We start from the raw sequence: 22,858 nt of genomic DNA, 5'->3' as shown, positions 1-22,858 counted from the left end.
CAAAGTCTACATAAAACCTACTACTAACACGGGTCTTTTGCTCCACTACCAGAGCCATGTCGACATGCGATATAAACGAGGACTTTTGAAAACCATGCTTGACCAGCATGGTCTAACTATACAACTACTCTTGTAATTCCGAGGTGAAATAAAGGTGATGTATGTATACCGTGCATATCGCTTATCATCGTGCTGGTCGTATTTTTCTGAAGAATGGGACCGTTTGACAGCAGTTTTCTCCCGACTTAAATATCCACAACACTTTATCAACTCTACAGTCAAGTCGTTTATCGCCTCTGAAGTTGAAGACCCGCAACCAACACCTGCCCAAAAAGAGAACCCAACCGACCGAATAGTCCTGCCCAGGATTCGACAGACTTTGTCCGTAAGCAGCTGAAAGACCTGAGCTTGAAGACCCACACTGTCATTCAACCGGTTTTTGTTGGTGATAAGACCCAGCGAGAGCTAAAAGTGCATGAGATTAACCCGCCTATTGTTAACCAACAACGTGTAATTTATAAACTTCAATGTGACTTGTGCGATGCAAGCTATGTAGGCTATGTAGGCTTTCCTCTCAGGCACTTGCACCAACGCGTGGCTGAACACACTAAACAGTCATCTTCCATTGGCAAACACGTCATTAACGAACAATATTGTTCCGAAAGACCCGTAAAGACATTTTTCCGTTGTCAGGAAGTGCATGAATACGTTCGATTGTTTAGTGCATGAAATACTGCTAATTAGAGAATTAACACCCTCTCTCAACTCAATTCAAGCAAAACTATTTGCGTGACTTTGCATATGTAATAACGAACAATGTTAATCTTGAGCGAATTGTCTGACAGTTTATCTTTTTGCATTTGAACTTGAAAATGGTGTCACGATGTCACCGAAACGTTCTTTCTTATCGCTAATTTTCACTTGTTTATGCTTGACAAACTTTTGCTTATGACCATTCGAGTGAACCAGATAAACTCTCTAAACTAAGCCAAGTTCTGGAGAAGTCTCAAGAGCAATATGATCAACACTCAGTTTTGATAAACAGTTCGTTTCTCGTTTCAATGAAGGCCACAGATATGTCTTTACATCATTTCAAAACGCACGAAATATATTTTATTACAAAGTATGCAAACCCCAACCTGAGAGTCGTCACGCAAAGGAACGATGGTGTCAAGATGTCGAGTCCAGTTGCGTGACAATCCCTGGTGCTTGGTTGTTTTCCATATTAAATTTTGAACGTACCTGTGGCGTACATTGTGACAGAAACAAACCGTTTACTAAAACCAGTTTGCCATCATACCGCTTAGTTTTAATCAATCAGTCAATCAGGCAGTCATTACATCAATCAGACAATCAATGATTAAGTGCATCATTCCACGTGTCAGTCTTTCAATCAGTCAGTCAGGCATTATGCCAGACAACCAGTCTGTTAGTCAGTCTGTCATTCTTGCATCAGTCTTTCAGTGAGTAATTCAGTCAGACAACCAGACAGTCTGTCAGTCTGTCAGTCAGTCAGTCAATCAGTCAATGAGACAATCAGTCTGTCAGTTCGTCATTCCATCCCTCAGTCATTTAGTCAGTCAGTCAGTCAGTTCATCAGTCAATTAGTCAATCAGACAATCAATCTGTCATTCCATGCTTCAGTCTTTCAGTCTGTCAGACAGACAGACAGACAGTCAGTCAGCAGTCAATAAGTCAATGAGACAATCAATCAGTCAGTCCATCATTCTGTCTGCCAGTCAGTCAATGAGACAATCAATCAGTCTATCATTCCATGTATCAGTCTTTCAGTCAGTCAGTGTGCCTGTCATTCCTCGCATCAGTTTTTCGGTGTGTCAGTTAGTGAGTTTGTCAAATAGTCAGTCAGTCAGACAATCAATCAGTCAGCTCCCATTCTGTCAACCAGTCAGTAGACAGTGAGTGTCAGTCTTTCACTGTGTCAGTCAGATGGTCAGTCAGTCAATCAGACCATCAATCAGTCAGTCAATCATTCCATGCATCAGTCAGTCAGTCAGTCAGTAAGTCATGATGGGTTTAAAACTTTACCGCCAAAAAGTGTGTCATGAGAGTTTTTCTATTCATTGTGCAAATCAACCACAGAAGAATACAGTGTACATTGAAAAACTGAATTCAGTTAAGCAGGGCAGAACTTGGCTTATTCAAGAGTTTTGTTTACCTGGTTCCCCCAATAGATGGATGCAAAATAAAACACACAGCCCTTCGGAAGATGACTGCTTGAAGCTTTGGTCCACTTTGTCTCAGTTGGCATCTGATCTGGAAAAGGAAGATTAACTTCTTTCAGTCTCAAGTTAAATATATTTAAAAGAAACGCTCATATTACTTTTAGACCTGTCCAGTACAAATCAGTACCATTTAAAAAACAATTTAATAAATCAGCTCACTAGTTTAGAGAAGCGTTGCTTGGCAACCAAGAAAATGGCTATGAAAGAGACTATGGAAGGCCACCATAAGCAATCAGGTAACACCAGCTCTACTTCCAAGGCCACAATTACATTTGATCATCCTACCTCTTGTTTTTTTACTATTTTCCATAATCAGTAAGTCTATGGGGTGAAACCTCCTGCAATTACTAATTTGTACCACTCGCAAGGGAGGCAACCCAGGAGCAGGTTTTTATAATATGCCTGAACAAAGCAACACAACATTTAAAGGTCAAATTTTTAAACAAAAATTACTTAAAATCATTTCATCATGCAATTTTTTCTAGTTTTGCATTGCTGTAGGTCTGCGGAGCCGATTTACAAAAAGATAAGCAAATTTCTGGACTACGATGAGTTCTGCACTAAGGAGGGAGTATACAGAAAAACTTCTGAAAGTAAAACAAGTTCAGACAACATATAAACATTAAATAACAGAAAGAAAGATTCTGAAGCCTACCAAAGCTTTATCAGTAAGGGCTTTTATTTCAGTTTTCGGTTTTGGATGAAATTCATTGTGGTTTTGGGCGATTTTTTGCGTGGTTTTCTGGTTTCTAATAAGCACCTATGCCCTCCTTCTGGAGAAGACATGTCTACCTTTCGTTTCTCAACTGTTCTTGTAGATGGCCATTATTACTGTGAGGTAAGATAATGGGACAACACATTACTACCTTACACATGGTGCACCCCTACTAGAGTAATTAATAAATAAACAGGCTACTGACTAATGCAAGAATCCGCAATGATTCACGAGCAAAGCAGTGCAACTGATCCGCAACAATCAGCAGAATACACTACAACAATATTATGCAATGAACCATAAACCCCTGCAAAACCCCTGAAGGCCGCCCCACAGGTCACGTACTCCCAAACGCAGAAACCGCTGGCTGCATAAGCTCATATTTAACTTGCCTAAATGATATTAGCTGGATGGGCACACTAGCTGGCTGCATTAGCTCGAGTTTAACCTTGCCTAAATGATATTTAGCCACATGAATAATGTGGATCAACAAAAAACACAACCTTTTCTGTGATATTAATTTTCATTTCCCTTACTATTTACCCATACAGTTTTAAAGTACTCACACAGTACCTGTGCTTAGATGTGCAAGTGACAAGTTCTACAGTCATCACTTTGATTCAGGGAATCAGAATGCCTTGAAGTAAAGTTCAGCATGTTACTTGAAAGGGTTCTTTTCCCAAGATGAGATCTGTTAGTCTGTTGTGCTGACCCTCATAAAAATTTTCTTTGATTTATCTGTGGAAAGAATGGTAGGTGTAAACTAAAAGTTCTATTAATTTATTTTATCAATATACAACCTCATCATAATAGATCAATACAGCCCCTAACAAAATATTACTTTGTCAGAATCATTATTTTCAGTTAAAGAAGCTCTGGTTATTGGTTATTGAAAATTTTCTCTTTAAAACCTTTGTGTGTGTGTGTGTTTTTTTTTTATGAAAAGAGTAATTCCATATATATTATGCAAAGGTAAGCTCATGTTAATCATAATTCACTGGAAAATTCATGAGTTTGCTTATAACAGGACTCTGGTAGGTATTCTGTTTTGAGTAGTTAGCTCCAATGCTAGAAGTTTTGAAAAGTTGGTCCTCTAAAAGGAGTTGTTTATATGGGCTTCTATTATAGCTCTCCTACAGGTGCTGTACCATGCAAGGAAACCACCTTCTTCAATCTTATTGGATGCATAAAGAGCACTCGCCATTGTGATCACTGCAACACTAAATTGTACTTGATGTCTTTTTGCAGTTAAGTGATAACGCCGAAAGGCCAAATGCTTCAAATCAACCGTCATCTTATGAACGAGCTTTTAAGGACTGTGCCTACTTTTTTTTTGGTGCACACACGTTCTGCGCATCACGCAAGGCATGGTTTAAGCGCCACACATGCGCTGGGCTGACATTGACGCAATCAACTATGCTACCAGGTACACAACTAAAATGAAAGCAAAATTTTCCTACTGTGACCAAATCAAGTTTAATTAACCTGTACTTAAAACAGGAACACCAGAATAGCAGCATATCGCTAACTACTAACTGTTAACATCTTCCAGCTGAAAAACTAGCTGTTATCTGTCAAAAATTATACTGAAATCCAAATGTAAACATGTACCTGTAGATGGTGTAGTATGCGTGCAAAACAAGCGCAATACCCAAATGTTTTACTTACTGGGGAGGCGACAGGAAAAAATGTAACAGACACCGTAAAACTTTTCAAAAAAGATCAATAACTTTAAAAGACCTCTGGTTACCCCTACATGTATGGGTTATTGACCAAGTGTGAGGTCAAGATGGCTGGATATTGGCTAAGTTCTTTTTTTGCGTGTTTATGAACTGAGACGGAGTCGAGGTCCATAAACCTGCAAAAAAAGAATGAGGCCAATATCCAGCCATCTTGACCGAACAAGCTTGGTCAATAAAGGATTTATTATATGGCTTTTGGAGAAATTTTTCTTGCGGGACATGGCAGTTAGTCCCACTTTGCCCGCTCAGGTAGCCAATCACAGCACAGAATTTGATTCATCTTGCCCGCTCACGGAGCTAGCCATATAATAATTTATGTTATGAAATGGAAGTGGCAAGCCTATTCAAGACATAATTAGTTTCTGGTTGTGAGCAAAAGGTATCTAAACTGTATTTAAGCTGAACCAGAGGAAGGCTGTCAGAGACGCCAAAAGCGCTGTTGCAACGAAGAAATATCCTTTCCTTCTTTAAAAAAATGCTGATGTCAGCATTTTTGCTGAGATTGAAGGCTGACAATCTCGAAAAAATGCTTGGCTACCCCAAATTTTCTTTGTGGATTCCAATAGCCCTTGCAAAGATCTACTTTTTCCGCGTGGTCCTAACCTGGTGCAAAAACGTTCGTATTTAAGCTTAGTAGGCACCGTCCGTAAGTCGAGTTTGCAACAAAAACGACGTAAACGACATTCAAAGACCGTGCTATGAGCCAGGATAAAAATCTCTAATCGTATATACTGTTTAAAAGTACAACATACTTTATGCAGTTACTGCAGAACATGGCTTCATCACTCAATACATGATATACAGCGTCACACGGTTCGCCACACGAGGTCTTCTACCGCGCCGCCATTTTGAATTTCCCACAAACTTTTATAGAGGGGGCTTGGCCACTCGGCTCTCGTCCCCAGGGTCTTCGCTTCGACGAAAAGCGTAGCTTGCGCCCCTCCTTCTATCCCCGCTCTACGCGGCGCCTGCTATGCAGGCTACAGGGTCCTACAGTGTCACACCAGTGATTTGGGTATCCTCGAGTTTTGGGTCCCTAGCCTGTTCCAGGCTCTCGGTCTGTAGTGACGATCGAAAAAGCGGGCGGGCGGGTCAGCGAACAGGCTAGCGATACCCAGGGGTACCCAATACTCGGAGATACGTCACTGCGACTGTGCGACAGCGGCATTTTTCTAACGGATTCTTGTTATTGTTGTTTATTTGGGCCAGGGTGATTAATTAAATCAATTAATTAATTAATTGATTAATTAGAGCAGTTTTTAACTCAGTGTCGTAAAACCAAAACCAAACCAATTACTTACTAATTAGACTACCCAGCCAATCTTAAACCGTAGTAAAACTAAAACCAAAACCAAAGTAATTGTCTGATTACTTTTGACACTCAGTTGAAAACCTTTCTAATTAATTAAATTTAAGGTGGCCGAACACAGTTTTCAAGAGCCTATGCTTAATTCACCATTACTTATAAGCTATTTATGCTTTGGCGCTCGTTTTTTGCAAGAGTCAAGGTTAACCACAGAAAAGTTTATTCTCGCATTTTGGCTAAGGTGTGTGCTGTTGCCACGGCAACGGGGCTGGTTAGAAACAAGGCTTAAAAAATGGTTTTTGTTTATTTAAAAAAAATCCAGTCGTTAGATTTTTTTCATCTTTTGCCCACTACGAATTGACATTAAATCCCTTCTGTCTACACTGCTCTAATAAAATTTTGACATAGGCGATTTTCGTAATTCGCCGTAAATCGTTTTCACCGCATGTTCTGTATTATTAAAAATTCCCTATGTCAAAATTCAGATTTTTTGCGATAGATCATTAACGTGGTTTCTGAACTATTTTTTTGCCAAATTTCTTGAAATTCTAACGACTGGATCGTCAGAAATCCGCAAGTTTCTGCAAAAGCAATCGGTCTCAATTTTTTGAGCAACTGCGCATGCGCTGCATTTAACTGGGTTCTTTCGGTAACAAAGAGAAAGCTGAGAATTGCTGGTTTCTTTGCGTCGTTACCTTTTCTAACATATCTTTGTGATAATAGACTAAAGTCATCAATACACTGCGTTCAATAATAGAGAAAAAATAGCACAGATAGTGCGGATGTTGAATAAATGAAATAATCGCTCTTTGCAATCCTTGTGCGCGCGCTCAATTGCATCAGCAAAAGCGCGCGCGAAAACTGTGTTCGGCCACCTTGAGGTACCGGTATCCCTGCTAGATTTTCGTTCTCTATCTAAAGGAAATGACTCATGGTATTTGGTTCTATGTAAATAACCGAACTTTCTTCGTTTCAGTTTTACTCATCCCTTTGTAAGAGTATTGTTATGTGACTCATTATGATATTCCATAAATCTCCGTATATTTTACTGGAATGACTCGGAATATACCGGAGCAAGCCAGAATGGTACTGCAATTTTCTGGAATGACACCGGAATGGACTACAACCATCTCCTCAGTTTACAGTCCTATACTGAGCGCCAGAGAGGGAGTATGGACATTCAGCTGATAAACTGTAACAATGCTGTATTAATGAGAAAATAAATGCATTGTACTTCGTAATGTTTTATCTCAGGCGTGACAGAGATAAGACCAGATATCTTCTCCTGGACTAAAAACAGAAGACGCAATATTTAACCCATTGACGCCTGTGATGGGCGTTGGCCTTTGCTCCACTTCTGACGTCATCACCTTCGACTAAAATTGTCATCACTTATACTCAAGTTCTCCAAGAGGAAAAGTTATTTCCAATGATACCCAGATCGGACTGATTGGATCAATTGAGGAAACATGCACAAAAGTGCTCAGAAATTTGAGTGCAAAACTCGGAGCAAAATATTTCCCTCTACTACACTTGGCTACTCCGTTGTAAGAATTTGCAGCCTCGATGGTGTTTTCGTGGGAATTCTTGTACTGGAAGCAAGCCCAATAGTGGGTCAACAACTGTAGCAAACAAACAAAAAAATCAAGAAAACCGAAAGGCCTAAAGATGTAGGTCATCTCGAAATTTTGATTATTTTCTGCGCATGCCCGAGCAAGTGTCATAAAACGCGATGTTTGCGGAAAGAAAGGCATGGCGTCTCTTTGCTGTTATTGCAAATGCCTTTTTGAGTAGGTTAGAGCTAATATAGCTCATATCCAGGCTAAAAATGTCCAAAATGGTCAAGCGTTTTTTTCCAAATATCTCTGGGTGTCAATGGATAAATGAGTTGAGGAATTCTCTCTGATACCCCTTTCATTAGCCTTACAATTACGAGGGATAGAAATTTGATCATAGAAATTCCCTCAAGTCTAGTCCCGCCTAGACACTTCCTGCATTAGGATGAAAATGTGTGGATCACAATGAACATGCATGTGCAGAGACCCAAACAAAAATGATGGGAATACTTCAGCTTTAATGATATACAATATCAAAAATTGAAACATGGAAAATTCGATGGTAATAATTTTTTATTACATTCCGAGAGAGTTTGTACACATCAGACTTTCATCTCCTTAATCTTGGCCTTTTCAAGCTTGTGTGCAGCCGCCTGGGACTTGTTTCCCATCACACCACCACCCCAGTGCTTTCTGATCTCATCGAACCTCTCATTGAAGTTGGTCTTAACAGCCTCGCAAAGGTTAGTAAAGTTGTTCTTGTCTTCTGGTCGAACAGCAGTGAAGCACAGTACTGTGGCTGTCTTCTTGTGTACTACCTTACCCAACCTAAAGGCACCAAGATAAAATAAGCTCCTTACAATCTAATCAGTAGTGAAACTAAAACAACTCTTCTAACTAAGCTGGACAATCTGTGTCTGGTTCTATACTAGACTGTCACAAAAATCAGGTCCAATGTGTAGTTGCAGAAAATATTTTTCAGGGTTTTTTTTTTTTTTTTTTTCATTTAACCCCCATCCCTCCTGAAATTCCAGTTTAGCTTACTATCTTCCTTTTCAAATTTCAGCTTTTGAAAGCAACTCACCCCTGGTGGGTATGGAAATTTTCCAGAGTTGCACAACTAAACATTACTGTAAAAGTCATATCGGAGTTGAAACATTTAACACAAACTTACTGCCTCTGATTTTAGACCAGATCTCTTATGCCACAAGTTTCCTCCAGAAAAAATAAGTATAACAAGAAAAAACCCTCAAGCCCTCACCCTTTTTCTGATTCCACCCAAACAATTTCTCCACTACGTAGTATACAGGGTCGCCATCAAATTAATGGTTTTATATAACTTTGCTTGCAGGTTATACAGCTAGTGTAAAGACGTGTACTGCAAAGGAGGATACTGTAAACCTGAGTAAGATTTAAGAGTGATTGATAATATGAAGACACACTAACCTGGCTTTTCCCTTCACAATACAGTACGGAACACCCATTTTCCTGCACAGAGCTGGCAGCCACACAACAAGCTGCAAAAATAATTGGTTATATGCTCTCTGAGTTAAACGGTTTGCTCAAAGAAGATCTTTTATCTCTCCATCTAACTTCATGCTCACAGATTTGGCTTTTAAGGTCAAGACATACAAGCAACATTTCCTTAGTATCAACTTGTCACAAAACAATCCTGTGTTTAAAAAGTATGGCTGCCTGTATTTCTTTTTGTGTTACAAGTTACAGGAACATATTTCACAAAGTTGAAATTGTGCCTTCTATTTGCAGCATGTTACTGCAATTTACGACACAAGTGGTAACATTCGAATCATCACTGTTAATCACACAGAAATGCAATATTTCCGTGCAACAGGTTTGAAGAAAATATTAGATCGTCAGGCTTTTAGTCAAGCTGAAATGACCATGAATTTGTCAATAAAAGGTACCACAATTCAGGAATTAATCACAGAGAATGAAGGGCAAAGTACAAATGAAGTGAAACTTGGCTAAATCACAGCATAGAGTGTTTGTACTTAATTGAATTTGTGAAAAGCCACCAATTACATTCTTGTTCAATTTTCACTATCTGTGAGTTTTTAATGCTACCTTGCACCTCATGTACTTTTTTTTAACAAAAGAACCTCACATTGATAACAGTTAATTATGTAACTGATGTACCTTCCTGTATAGCAGTCTGTAAATCCTTTACTCTCAAGCAGAATGGCCTACAGTGGTACATCTTAGCCCCACTTTGAAAACTGAATTTGTGGTCACACTAGTGTGGTAACCTAGTTAGAATAAGTTAGAATAAGTTAGATTACTAGTCTATACCTGTTAACTATGCCTTACCTCAATGGGGTCAACGTCATGAGCAATGACCACAAGCTGTGCCTTCTTGTTCTCCACAAGACTAGTCACATGGTTAAGGCCATATTTGATAATAACTGGCTTCTTTCCTGCTGGTTCCTCCTTGCCCTCCGCTTTCTTTTCAGCCTTGGCTGTGAGGCGAGCTTTTTTCTCTGCTTTAGTTTCAGGACGGTATTTGTGCATCAGCTTGAAAAGCTGGGTAGCTTTAACAGGCAAAAAATTGAATTAACCTTCTTTTAAAAATGGACCAAGTACAACTGAGTACAGAACCACATTACCCTTATTGTTTTGCTCCTTTTGCCATATGATAATCAATAAAGATGTCTTAATGGGAATAGCAACATTCTGCCTGGCAAAGGCCATGTTGTCACAAATCAGATGGAAACATCATTGTTAGCACGTTGTTATCTTTTCTTTCGATGATATTATATCTTTGCTGTGTATTAAAGGTTTTTCTGGGAGCTACAAGTGACCAATCTTGCTTGCAGCCCACATTTTCATGTGCACAACATGTCCTTTCCAAGAAACCTTTTTGTTCTTGCCTAGGAAATGATCTAGACTGATCTGCACTGAAGCATATTATGCCTTACTGTGTAAACAGATAGGATAATCTTAAGTATGGTTATAGTGGGAAATAAATTTACAACATACCAGTTTGCTTGTCCAATGTCTGTGTGAACTGATTAATGGAAGGAGGAACCTTTAATCGCTGGTAAAGAACGCTCCTTTGCCTTTGCAGTCTGATGTACTTTGGCCATCTGACAAATCTGCTCAAGTCACGTTTTGGCTGAATATCCCCACCTTAATGTCCAAAGAAAATAATAATTTTACTCTGTAAAAATGAGTAAGAGGGAATCCACTGTACACCACACAAAATAACGCAAATGAAAGCAATTCCTAACGTCACATTCTATAACTATCACAACTGCAAGAAAACATTTTGCTATATCAAAGTCAACACTCCCATCAATACATATTGATAATTTCTGTATTTCCTCATGATCATTTTTTTTTTTTAATGGAAAAAAAAGGTGCGATTCATCGAAGTAGTTCTATTTAAATTGACAATAGCTACTTTCAGTTTTGTGACCTTAGCCAGAATAACAAATCAATAATATAGCTCTTGTTCTTACCAATGCCAAAATTCCTTGGTCTTTTCTCAATGAGAGGGTTGACGACCTTCTTTGGTACTGGTTTGGAGGTAGTGTATGGGGCAGGTGCCACCTTCTTAACCTTCTTAACTTTAGGCTGCAGATCAAAGACAATATTAGTGTTTGCTTGTTTACAGTTCTAACAGGCCATAAAAGTACAAGTACAGTACAGGTACATTGTAAAGGTTCAACAACTAACATTGTTGCCACAGACATCAGTTTTCAAAATTCACTGACTTTTCCCTCATACAAATAAAATTTCCCAGACCAAAAAATACCTCACCATTTCCTGACCTGTGGCAACCCTAATAAAACTAAAGAGAGGCCTCACTGTTCAAACGATAGGAAACTCTGTCCATAAGATAAATCATTAGCTGGTGGATAAGTATGCCTTGCTTTGTCAACACTTAACCAGTTTATAGTTAACACTGTGTTGAGATCCAATCTTTGAACAGTGAGAACCAGGTCTTTATGAGATTGTATCCCTGAAAGAAGACCTCTATAGATAAAGACTTTCCTTTAACTAAGATAAACAACACTGACATGTGGATTGTACTATGCATTTCCAAGGAATGGCTGCTGACAAGACAAACTATGCTGTCCACTGGATTGAGATTTGTCCAACAGATAGCATTATCAATCCCTTGCATAAACGGACACTGTAGAATAACCTGCCCTTTGAAAGCTGTATTTGATGAAGTCTGAACACAATGTAAGGTAGGCTATTCCAACTTGAGGAAACATTTTAATGATCACAGCTCAGCACCAGGCTCTTTAATCAATTTAGTCCATGTACATTGTTTTTCAGATTGCAAAATAAGCACACAACTTATACATTCCCCAGAAAAACACTGGATTGTGTAGTTTATACTTTAAATATTTTCCTCCCTGACCCTTCTTCATTCAAATTTAATAGAACATGCTCTTTTGAGCAACTAATAATAACAGTGAAATTAAGAAATATATTAAATAAAATTAAAAATAACAAGGAATGATGTATATAACACAGATGGTATACTTGTAAACAATTTCAAGAAATAGTTTTACAAATACAAATATATACGGAATCAGACAAATTCATAATATAATTTTTCCATCTCCAAACAATAGGGATTGGGATCACAACCTTCCATCTTACGTAGCAAACAGCGTCGGAACTGATGAATTGACACTTAATATTATCGCAGATACAAAGACTCACGTGCTAAATATTTTCTTCAATATTTTAATACCTGGGAAGCTTTAAACTGATATATGGACGAAAAATTCACGTAAAAAGAGGGCAGCAAAATGCACCGAATTAAAGATGGTTCAAGTTTGAGGTGGTAGACGAAATATGTTTCGTTATTAGCCATACATCAAAAAATATTTTTCCCTACAAATGATCTAATGTAGATCAAAGAGAGGGGACATGATTCGCGAGACATAAATCTCGGCAGCAATACCAAAAATCAAGCCCTATTAATCCGGAGAAAACAAAAATAACTTTGCACTAATGTATAACACATACTGGAAGTTAGTTTATTACTACGCGAGAAGAAAAGAAACATAAGATGGCAGAGATATAGCAAAGCTTGCATTACTTCTGAATTTCAAGACTTACCATCTTTACGATGGCGGACGAAGAGGAAGCTTGCAGTGCCTCCTGGGAATTTCAAAATATTACCCACAATACACCACGCGCGGTTAAAATGGGAAAAATTCAACATGGCTGACAATGTTTTCGGATAAAATTTACGACGCTGTCGTGCTTTTTCGGAGAACACGAGATCACGGAATATTGTAGGTAAAGTGTATTGAGATTGATCGTTTTGACGGATAATTTGGCAAACATATGGTGGAGAAAGAACGATGAAATCAGTCTTTGTTCGAGTATAATTTTTAAGTTTTAACAAATGCTCTGCTAGGCATCGTTTATCGCTTTTCGATTTTACAGGTGATGTCACAACCAAGCAGGATTTTGCCCCAGAGTAAAGAAACTCTTCTGAAGTCGTACACGAAACGCCTGAAAGATGATGTAAAATCAATCCTGGATAACTTCACAGAAATTGTGAAATCTTCTAAGGTAAGCTTGCACGTGAATGCCTACTATACTGATTCTCTGATTCTCAGTTAACCAAGTCTGTTACTGTGTGTATTGCTCAAAGGTTGAAAATGAAACTCAAGTATCACGGCTAACACAGTTAGCTCAGGATCAGTATGAAGTCAACGTCAGAGCTGCCAACATTGTAAGTCAACCGAGTGTCATAATTTATAGGTCAACATAGACTTGTCATTAGTCATAGTTTAGTGCGGTCAGTGGGCAACAACTTTCACTTAATTAATATAATTACCTTTACCTTGCTAATCCGGCAGTGGTGGTCAGCAGGGTGCTCAGGTGACACATTTACAGCATAGGTGAATACAAATTACGTAAAAGACAAATTAACAACGGTGGCGGATCTAGGGGAGGGGCCAGGGGACTCAGGCTTCCCCTTATTTTGGTTAAAAAGAAATTGCAGAAGGAAGAAAAACTGGCAGGGCAAGCACCCTCAAGGTCTGCATCCACCAATGAACAAAGAGCAAACGAAACTACTCATGTGCGCATATGACTACTATACTACCATGGCTGGCAAGTGCAGTTTGGATAGCTGCGAATGTGACTTAACCCTCAAGTTGATGTACCAGTCAAGAGCCCTTATTATGTAAATAAAATTGAAACCTTTTTTTTTCAGGTAAGGGCAGGTGAATCACTGATGAAGCTTGTGTCTGACATGAAGGAGTTTCTCATTTTGAATGACTTTCCATCGGTGAACGCCAGTATCTCCGAACGAAGCAATACATTTCAGGAGATGACCAATCAAACGGATCAGCAGCTTTTAAACCTCAAACAAGAACTTGCTCTCAATTTATTTGAACTTGAACAATCATACTATTCATCTAGTTACAGATAACCTGAATTTGTGAATTATTTACTGGCATGTTACGCTGTTTTGAACTTGTCTTAAGTGCTAGTTTTGGTACTCAGTAATACATACTAGTTATCCAACACTTTTGAGTAGTATACCATGAATATCCCACGAGTCACTTTTATTTTCCTCGTATACACACAAGCCTTTAGTGAGTGTGTATACCAAGAAACTACTAATCACTGACAAGTGGGATGTTCCATGGTATACCACAAGAAAGTGTTGCATTACTATTTCATACCATGCCATTGAAAATACTCTGCCAGCTAAATCAACATGACATCATGCAGTCCACAATGAGAAGGCTTGGTGTATTAGTTGTACTGTCAAGTATACAATGGCGTTCTCTTTTAAGTTTTGGTCTCTCAATCTCTCGTTATTTCACAAGTGATTCTGAAGGGTACTTTATGCTCTTTTACGAGGAGGAATCTTAAGTAGAAGCTAGTGGAGTGGAGCCGTTCGGTGGTGCTATAGCAATTTTCTTTAGAGGTCAAAGGCATGGTTTCCGGACTTTCCGCTGTTATTTGCATGTTGCTTCGCAGAGTTTGACACCTCTATCATGTGCCTATAATTTCTTTAGGCTCATTTCAGTATTGCAAAATATGTTTTAAGCTCTTAAAGTACTGGCGTCATAATATAGAGTGCAAGTAAGCAACATGTTCACAAAAGAGAAATATTCCGTGAACATGTTGCTTACTTGCACTCTGTATTATGACGCCTGGCCCGGCTATTTGATTAGCTCGATTAGAACTGTTTGCAAGTACCGAAAATGTAGCTTCTTGACAGGTCTAATTACCTCATTGACTGATTTGGTACAGGCTTATCACCAAGGGCGGATAGGCACATCAAAAACAAAGTCTACAGGCTCCCCTTTCCACATCCCGATCACTTTGCTCTCTGAATTCTTCTGTTTCGCGCTCACTGAAAGTTTTTTCCATCCTTGCCGGGAGCCTGTTCGCAGGCTACCTCGAAGTTCATCAAAAATACTCCACTGCGCGTCATATTTTCAAATCTCTTCTCAGTGTTCAAAAATGTGGTCAAACATGGTCTTTCTGTTTGATATATTACCTCTGTATTTCTATGCATGATAGTTGGCTGGGGCTGCGCCCTTGTCAACTATCACGCAATGGAAATCTCAAGCTCATCTAATTGTTAAATAGAAACACAAATGAAAGTTTGGGAGAGTAAGAAATGCTGTGGGAACACAAGCTGTCAGGCGAGTGTTTCCACAGCTTTTTCAAGTTCTCCCAAACTTTCATGAGTCAAATAATAAGAAAAAAAAATAAAATATAATTTATAATAATTCATCTCATTATTTCACAACTTCCACACTGCTTGTTTTCCATCTGGCACACAGTCAACTCTTGCATTAACATGGTGGAGGCATGGCAATGCAGGAATAGAAGAATAGCTTTATCACAGAAAATGGTATTGGGTGTTTCATCTGTTCATTTTAAAACTTCCTGGTTAATGTATAACTGAAACGAGGAAATATCACTTCTTGTGTATGGTGCTTCACAAGAGAGATGGAAAAGCAATAAATCACAGAAAACACTTTTTCCATTCTCTTTAATAAATATGGGGTTAGTAATACAGTAATAGATACTGATAATGATTTATTGAAAACAAATGCAACCCCTAAGAAACTGGTTATAGTAAATGTTGACATATTAGACAAAACTAAAGAAAAACTCTGAGTTCATGACAGGATTTGAACCTGTGAACTCTCAAATACAGGCTGGTGCTCTAACCGCTGAAGTACATGCATGCAGAGACTTATAGTAAAATAGGCCATTTGATGGGTTCAGAGCAGTTAAGAAATAAAAAGAACTCAGCACAAGGTGCCATCATTCAAACTAAGCTAATGTCATGTTTAAAATATAGACAATCGAATGAGAGCCATCACTTCTTTGTGAAATCAGTTATTTTCCTTAACTTGCTGCTTGTTGGAGACTGTTTGTTATTCTTCCTCTTAGTTGGTGAACTTTTACTTTTGTTGTCAAGGTCTGGGAAAAAAAAATAGAAAAGTACTATCTATCAGACACTGTCTTAGTTAATGACATTGATAAGAAAGTGATATCTCTTGAAGGACAGGCAAAAAATAACAAAAAAACTGTCAATACACCACCTGGTGTGTTTGGTTTGTTGTTGATTTTTCTCTTGCTTGCTTTGAGGTTTTTTTAGGGCATTTATTACAAATTATGACAAATTTAAGTCAGGGATTTACAATACTTATTAAAGAGCATACCAGAGAGAGGAGCAGGAACCACTTCATACTTCAAGAATAAGTTACCTTCATCTATACTTTCACCATAATGGTCTGCTCTAGCTTTTTTCATCCGTGTAATGTTGGTCTTCACAACCACTTTGTGATCTACAATTGGACGAGGATAGTCTTTACCAATAACACACCCTGCTGCTTTTTGTACACTTTGTGGGGCAGTCCAAGGCTCGTAGATGTATTTTGGAGGATATTTCTTTAAAACTGGTATATACTTCCTACAAAAGATGACACAAGAAATATCGTTAACAGAATTACCTTCAAATAATCAAAGTTTACTAACATATGAGTTATCAATACATAATTTATAAAAGTCCTATTAATAATCCATCAAGGAAGACTAAGATGAGGAACATGAAAACACAATGGGACTGTGGCCTGAAATTTAGCTTTGAACTAGAAACAAACTAAGGCAATTTAATTACATTTAATTACAAGACTAAGACCAACTACTGGCAGTCTGTTTTTCTTTTTAAATTAGACAGAGAGTAAGAGGCGAGACATTTGAGACAAGAAGGGATTGACACAAGACTCATGACTCACTCATGTCTTGCCCTAACCCCTTTTTGTCCCCTTTTTCATGTCCACAGATGAACACTTCTCTGACCTTGAGAGAAACGACCAGCTGCCAACAGCCTAGAAAGTACCTATTAATATTCATTTGACTGTTCTAAATGTGGCTGTCTGCCTGTCAGATATGTTTCTTCACTATTGTGATAGTTTGACCATTGGTAGTGCCCTTGCTCACTCTAAGACTTATTATAAGATTTGAAGAACAACAAGATGGATGTTAAAATGATGGGAAGATCTGATTCCTTTTGTCAAAAACCCAGTAGTTCCCTTTGTTTGCTTCAATATGCCAAGATACACAATCAGTTGGTGGCTGGTCCATGCTCAAGCCTGGATGGGATTGTTGTGCTGTAGTCTTGAGGATGCCACTCTATCTAGCAGTGTCTCACTTTACTCAGGTCTGGTGTATAAATTGGTACTGGCAACTGTTGGGGTAACTTGACAAATGCCTGCATGTCCATCTGGCTCCTCAATACAATCCTTACATGGGAACAGACTTGATGTTGATCCACAGTCAGTAGAATGTGTCCACAGATTGTTTTGATTTCTTGTTTTAGAGCTATGATTCAAGCCATCAGTTTCCAAATTAAACTTACTTGATATAATCTCCATTAGGATCAGTTTTCTTGCCAAATGCTACAGGACTGTATACCCTGAAGTAAGCATGAAAAAAGGCACTTGCAGATAACCACATCCAGTTCCCAGCATTCAAACTCCAGTCATGATCAAGAAGATACTTCTCAAACACCTACAATAAACCAATGGCGTTACCATCTTTAGAAAGTCTGAAAGCAGACTTTTCCAAATTTTATATGTCTCTACTGTTTTTACCAAAAAAAATTCTTCTGTTGTAGATGCATCTCCCATGATGTTTGATCAGACAACAGTAACCTAGTTTGGGATTGCATCTAGGAGCCAGATAACTCATTTGTGAGGTGGAGATTGCATGAAACATTGTGAAAAAGATGGTGGGTCTTGTGCAGTTAGAACTGAATGTTCTTCACCTTCAGTCCTTCCTCCCAGCTGATCCATAAGTCTCCTCTGGTCAAAAAACATGCTACAGCATGACATGCCAAATGATGTATCCATCCTTCCCTCCTCAGTTGAGTCATGATGGCATCGATGAAGGGATACCCAGTGCGAGCCTACATGAAAACAAACAAGATGTTGACTCATTGCAGATTTAACAAACATTTGAGTCACATTCCATTCCATACTGTTGCCACTTAACAACAGTTTTGACAAAATTTCTCCCGACCAACAATGGAGCCAATTACTCTCACTGACCAATCTCAGACGTGTGATTCTAAAGTTCACACAGCCAGTGGTTGATTTCTCACCATAGGCATGTTGTCCATAATTCTTAGATTGTGATTGGCTAAATAAGGTCAATGAATTTATCAGAGGGTTGCAAATCCTTGAGAAAGACACACAGAAAGAGAGAATAAGAACCATGCATCATTTGCTAGTCTGGACCAACAAAGGATGTAATCTATTTACTTCAGGCTGTCATAGTTTGGCTACATGTACAGTACTGCAGTTGTATCAAGATTTTAGTGGCTTATTTGTGCATTTTTCCTTACTGGCTATCATTCTTAAAAAAACTATCAGCTTAAAAAAAACTATCGGCTTAAAAAAAACTATGGCACTAAGGATTCTACTGATACAGTAGACAATAATGCAAACACATGTCAGATCAAAACAATAAATTAGCCACATCTCAAAATGTCAATGTATTTTCCAATAGTATTCCAAGCATATTTAATTTGCTCCTAATTATTTCTAAGTACAACTTTGTAGAAACTTGCCACATGAACATCTTCCATGTATGTCTAATTCTCACCAGTTGTTCAAGTCATAAAGACTATGATTCAAGTAATTCAAGTGGTATGACCTGCACAAGTCATAACATAAGGCTTACAATTGGTATGATTGGTTCAAGTGGTGGATGTGGTACTTTCCAGTGAAATTAAGTCATTCCATTGCAAGTGGTGAAAGTGCATGTCATTAAGCAAGGCACCTTGTCTACTCATACAACTCATGCAACTGGTGAAACTTCATTGCATTCTAGTGGTGCCATAGTTGTCAAGTATTCCCACCATACCTCAGACCAAGCTTTGACAAACTCTGGATTGGTATCCCACGGGACTTGCAGGCAGACAGGGTTACCCTCCATTCTATTGAAGTTGGGAGTTGCATATGCAGCAGTGAAGAAGAATTCCCGCCATAAGAGCTGTCCATGTAGGGAAACAGGAGGACTGGAGTGTTTCTTGGCCTAACAACAGAGGCTTGTCAGAAGTATACACTGGGCATGGTTCTAGTTTCATAGTACAATTGTTACTATTACTAACATGAGGTTACCATGTCTATAATTTCTGTAAGTTCTTTAAGCCTTAGTCTCTTTTCATTAGCATTTTTCCTTTCTTACTTATCTAAAGAATAGCTTAGTAATGGCTTACAAGTGAACCTTTCATTTCTAAAGAAATGCATTCATTTAAGTATTGATAATCCTATATATAGTTAACCTAGCTATGAAGATTAATGCAGATACATTGTAAACTCCCAAAAATTCCCAGTACATTGACCAATGGCTCTTTTGCAGTTAACTTTTTTACTTTGCATTACAATGCAATCCAACATGCATGTGAGACTATTTTGGGCAATGTTGTAATTTCTGCTCAAAATTGCCCTGCATCTACATTGGAGAACATTGTAGTGTAAATGAGAAACAAGTTAACCATGAAAGGGCAATTAAAAGCATTCATTTGTAAAATTACCATTTCCTTTTATTTTCTACTAAAAGCCTGACCACAACTTACTCGTGAGTACACTTCAGATAATCTGTGATAAAACAGTCTTGCTGAGAGGCAGCCAAACATGACATATGGACTAAGAACAGTGGTACTAGGTTGAAGGCTGTTGGGTGATGTGTTAGGCTTCTCAAACTTACACACCCAATCCTATAAGTGCAAGCAAAAACTAATTAACGAATGCCTTTAACAGAAATATGCTGGTCCAAGACAGGTTTCACTAAGGAGATACCTTCATCTGTGTTGCAAGAAAATTTTATTTAAAAGCAGCAATAGCTTTTATTCTGCTAACCACACATAACTTAAGATCGTTGGAATAAAAAGTGTTATAAAAACCCCAGTTAAACAGTTGTCGACAAACTGTTTCTTAAGGGAAATTTCCAGAATTAGTCAATTAAAATGTTCAATTTACCAAATAACCAATTTGGATAGCTGGAGAAATTTTTGATGGAAAAATTTTGAAAGCTAGCTGCCATTAGGATTAGAGAGATATAAGTTACATTCAGGCCATAAAATGCACACCTCTTTCTCCATGTGTTCATCTAGCCGTCGAAGAGCTTCTGTTTCACCACCAGGAAAAAGGACAGTGCTTGATTCTTCAGGCATTTCAATTCCAAGTTCCTCTAGTGTTGGCAACTTATACTCATTTTCATCATCAACTGGAGTAGAACAACCATCAAACAATTGCTTATCCACAGCAGGAACAGGCTTCAAAGGTGGTCCCATTGACGACACCACAGAGCAAAGCTTCTTGTATGTTAAGGGAGCTGCTCCACCATTTTTTTCAATAATCCTAAAATTTAATTACTTGGGTGTCAATTGCTGTGCTGGTCTAGGGGAGGGTGGTGGATCAAGAGAAGGGGTTTGTGGCATGCCCTTGTGGCAAAACAGCTTTTCAAGACATTTTACCAAAACTATACTAAATTCTGAAACACATTTTAGGAGATATCATATCTAGTCAAAAACATCAACTACTTTTGTTTCCTTTTTTCTACATCATTCAGTTCCAGGTAACTTGGATAAATTACTCCTGTCCTCTCTTTTGTTGCCTTACAGAGACTTGTAACCTACTTCACTCCTACATTTTCCTCCGCCTCCTTACCTATTAGCTGGCTTAATGAGAATCAGATTTTCAAATTTCTAAGGCTGTCACTTACTTATCCAAGTCATAAAGTGAGTGACAAACTCTAGTCTCAACTTCAATCCCAGCTTCAGAAGCAAGTTCACAAATCTTTGAATCCCGTTGTCTTCCATCTGGCTCATGATCAAACTCAAATGTCAATCTTGTGATCCTCCATGCTTTGAACAGTCTCGGCAACTCTAACTCGGGCTTCCCTTGAATAACAAATAATCTATGATAAAGAAGATTGCATTATTTAACAAATTGATAGCAGTTCCTAGTAGTTTGAAAAATGGCTAAAGAGGGACTTTATGCTTTGCATTCACTGTTGATTTATTCCAGGTCTGTCCTGCAAGGAGGTGGGAGAGCAAGGTTAGGGTTAGGTGGGTGGAATACTTCCCTATAAGCTGTATTATAGTGGACCTCCGGCGGCCCAAAGGGCCACCAAGCAGAGCCCCATATTCATATAGGAAAGAAAAGGAAACCCATGAGTTGATTTTCTCATGGTTATCATGGATAGTGGTATTGCTTGTGGGTGCGTACGCACAATGACGGCGACGACAGCGACGGCGACGACGGAATTGTGCAACATGGCGGCCACACTCCAAATAATAGGTTGACAGTCTTGGTTTATCATGCACTTCTTTGATATTGGACATCCATGTTACGATCAATTGACACCTGTCAAAACAAGGTATCTGCTGACTAGTATCACATGACCATATCGCGGGCTAAAGTTTACAGCTCATCAAGGTCACGTGTTTTTTTGAAGTTGACTGCTGACCAAGTGCTGGTTTTTGATTGGATTGCAGGTTCATGTCAGGTTAACTTGTTGAAAACAGGGCAGGATTGTTTGGAAGTGGGTTAACGCTAACCCAGGATTAAAAGTTAACTGAATTATAACTATTTCTTCTATACAAATTTTTTTTGCTCCTTTGTTTTGTGTATATGGTGATTATTAAAACTCAAAACAGAAGGCCAAACAATAGACAGAAAACCTCACTGCAAAATTACAAAACTCAAATCAAAATTCTACCTTTTCCTGGGTTAGCTTAATCGGGCTATGAACAACCCGGCCCAGGAGCTATGCTTTTAGGCTGACCTAAATGTATATATCATATATGGGTTATTGACCAAGTGTGAGGTCAAGATGGCTGGATATTGGCCAAGTTCTTTTTTTGCGTGTTTATGGACCGAGACGGAGTCGAGGTCCATTAACTCGCAAAAAAAAAGAACGAGGCCAATATCCAGCCATCTTGACCGAACAAGCTTGGTCAATAAAGGATTTATTGTATGGCTTTCGGGTAAATTTTTCTTGTGGGACACAGTGGGTAGTCCCGAGCGGGCAAGATAGCTCCATCTTGCCTGCTTGGGTAGCCAATCACAGTGCAGGATTTGATTCATCTTGCCCGCTCACGGAGCTGGCCATATAATAAAGATATGTACCACCGCTGTTTTGCTCTGAAATTGGATCATATAATTTGCCATATTTTTGTTCTGAAATTGGAAATAGATTTTGGCAAAACCATAAAAGTGGTAGATTAAAAACTAAACATATTCACAGACTTTCATCAGGCATGCACGTCTCAGACAGAAAACATTATTCAATAACCAAAAAGTCAATTTGTAAACATACAGCTCTGAAAACAGGGCTCTGTCTGTTGGGTTCCGGCATGCAGCCGGGGGTTCCAAATCCGTACTTTTCTTGGATTAATCTACAGTGCATTCTATACAAATGTTTTCCACTTTTTCCAACAAGGTATTATCACCAATAAAAATAACAAGCTCAGACGTGGCCAGGTCAAGGTGCAAGAGAAACTAACTGTTTTCTCTTACCTAGATCCCAAACTCTTCAAATTGTTGTCCAGATCGTTGAGTGACTGAATCAGAAATCGCCAACGATTGAACCCCATGTTTCCATGTTTTACGTAGTCTGGGTCAATAAAATAAACCGGTCTGAGGGTTAAACTCGTCTCACACGCTTCCCTGAGAGACTGGTTGTCATGTAATCGGAGGCCTTTACGAAACCAGTGAATGGTGTGATGAACTCTCTGAGTCTTCGCAGCCATC

At 38.7% G+C, this 22,858-nt stretch overlaps 3 protein-coding genes across 4 annotated transcripts; 1 reads left to right on the top strand and 2 right to left on the bottom strand.

Moving 5' to 3' along the window:
- Positions 1 to 8,057: 8,057 nt before the first annotated feature.
- Positions 8,058 to 12,686, bottom strand: LOC145492570 (large ribosomal subunit protein eL8-like). The gene is made up of 6 exons (XM_081472009.1): positions 12,663 to 12,686; positions 11,042 to 11,156; positions 10,560 to 10,709; positions 9,891 to 10,111; positions 9,009 to 9,079; positions 8,058 to 8,390 (listed from the first exon to the last, which is right to left on the bottom strand). The coding sequence occupies exons 1-6, from the start codon at positions 12,663 to 12,665 to the stop codon at positions 8,165 to 8,167; spliced, it is 786 nt and encodes a 261-aa protein (XP_081328135.1). The 5' UTR covers positions 12,666 to 12,686; the 3' UTR covers positions 8,058 to 8,164.
- Positions 12,681 to 13,992, top strand: LOC145492581 (mediator of RNA polymerase II transcription subunit 22-like). Of its 2 annotated transcripts, none has more exons than XM_081472024.1 (4): positions 12,681 to 12,841; positions 12,996 to 13,124; positions 13,207 to 13,287; positions 13,774 to 13,992. In XM_081472024.1, the coding sequence occupies exons 2-4, from the start codon at positions 12,999 to 13,001 to the stop codon at positions 13,990 to 13,992; spliced, it is 426 nt and encodes a 141-aa protein (XP_081328150.1). In that variant the 5' UTR covers positions 12,681 to 12,841; positions 12,996 to 12,998. The 2 variants fall into 2 exon arrangements, with proteins under 2 accessions (XP_081328150.1, XP_081328142.1); XM_081472016.1 differs by having other exon boundaries at positions 12,681 to 12,845.
- LOC145492559 (cryptochrome-1-like) lies at positions 13,916 to 22,857 on the bottom strand. The gene is made up of 9 exons (XM_081472007.1): positions 22,625 to 22,857; positions 20,826 to 21,020; positions 20,191 to 20,461; positions 19,678 to 19,818; positions 18,963 to 19,133; positions 17,863 to 18,003; positions 17,455 to 17,606; positions 16,301 to 16,506; positions 13,916 to 16,013 (listed from the first exon to the last, which is right to left on the bottom strand). Exons 1-9 carry the CDS (start codon positions 22,855 to 22,857, stop codon positions 15,910 to 15,912), a joined length of 1,614 nt encoding a protein of 537 aa, XP_081328133.1. The 3' UTR covers positions 13,916 to 15,909.
- Position 22,858: the final 1 nt, after the last annotated feature.

This window comes from Orbicella franksi, chromosome 1 (assembly GCF_964199315.1).
Source record: "Orbicella franksi chromosome 1, jaOrbFran1.1, whole genome shotgun sequence".
Taxonomy (NCBI): Eukaryota; Metazoa; Cnidaria; class Anthozoa; order Scleractinia; family Merulinidae; genus Orbicella; species Orbicella franksi.
The sequence above is the reverse complement of the archived record's forward strand: the minus strand, read 5'-3'. Positions and strand labels throughout refer to the sequence as shown.

Bases quoted from the DNA above. Each gene is read 5' to 3' on its own strand.
- LOC145492570 (XM_081472009.1), bottom strand. The intron at 10,710-11,041 runs GTAAGAACAAGA...TTGGACATTAAG, and splicing joins ACCAAGGAATTTTGGCATTG to GTGGGGATATTCAGCCAAAA. The intron at 9,080-9,890 runs GTAAGGCATAGT...TTATTTTTGCAG, and splicing joins ATGACGTTGACCCCATTGAG to CTTGTTGTGTGGCTGCCAGC.
- LOC145492581 (XM_081472024.1), top strand. From the start codon at position 12,999: ATGTCACAACCAAGCAGGATTTTGCCCCAGAGTAAAGAAACTCTTCTG. The intron at 13,125-13,206 runs GTAAGCTTGCAC...TATTGCTCAAAG, and splicing joins AAATTGTGAAATCTTCTAAG to GTTGAAAATGAAACTCAAGT. The intron at 13,288-13,773 runs GTAAGTCAACCG...TTTTTTTTTCAG, and splicing joins ACGTCAGAGCTGCCAACATT to GTAAGGGCAGGTGAATCACT.
- LOC145492559 (XM_081472007.1), bottom strand. From the start codon at position 22,857: ATGGCTGCGAAGACTCAGAGAGTTCATCACACCATTCACTGGTTTCGT. The intron at 19,819-20,190 runs GTGTGCATTTTA...TTGCACTTATAG, and splicing joins ATGAACACATGGAGAAAGAG to GATTGGGTGTGTAAGTTTGA. The intron at 19,134-19,677 runs GTAAGTTGTGGT...CTCTGTTGTTAG, and splicing joins TATCTGAAGTGTACTCACGA to GCCAAGAAACACTCCAGTCC.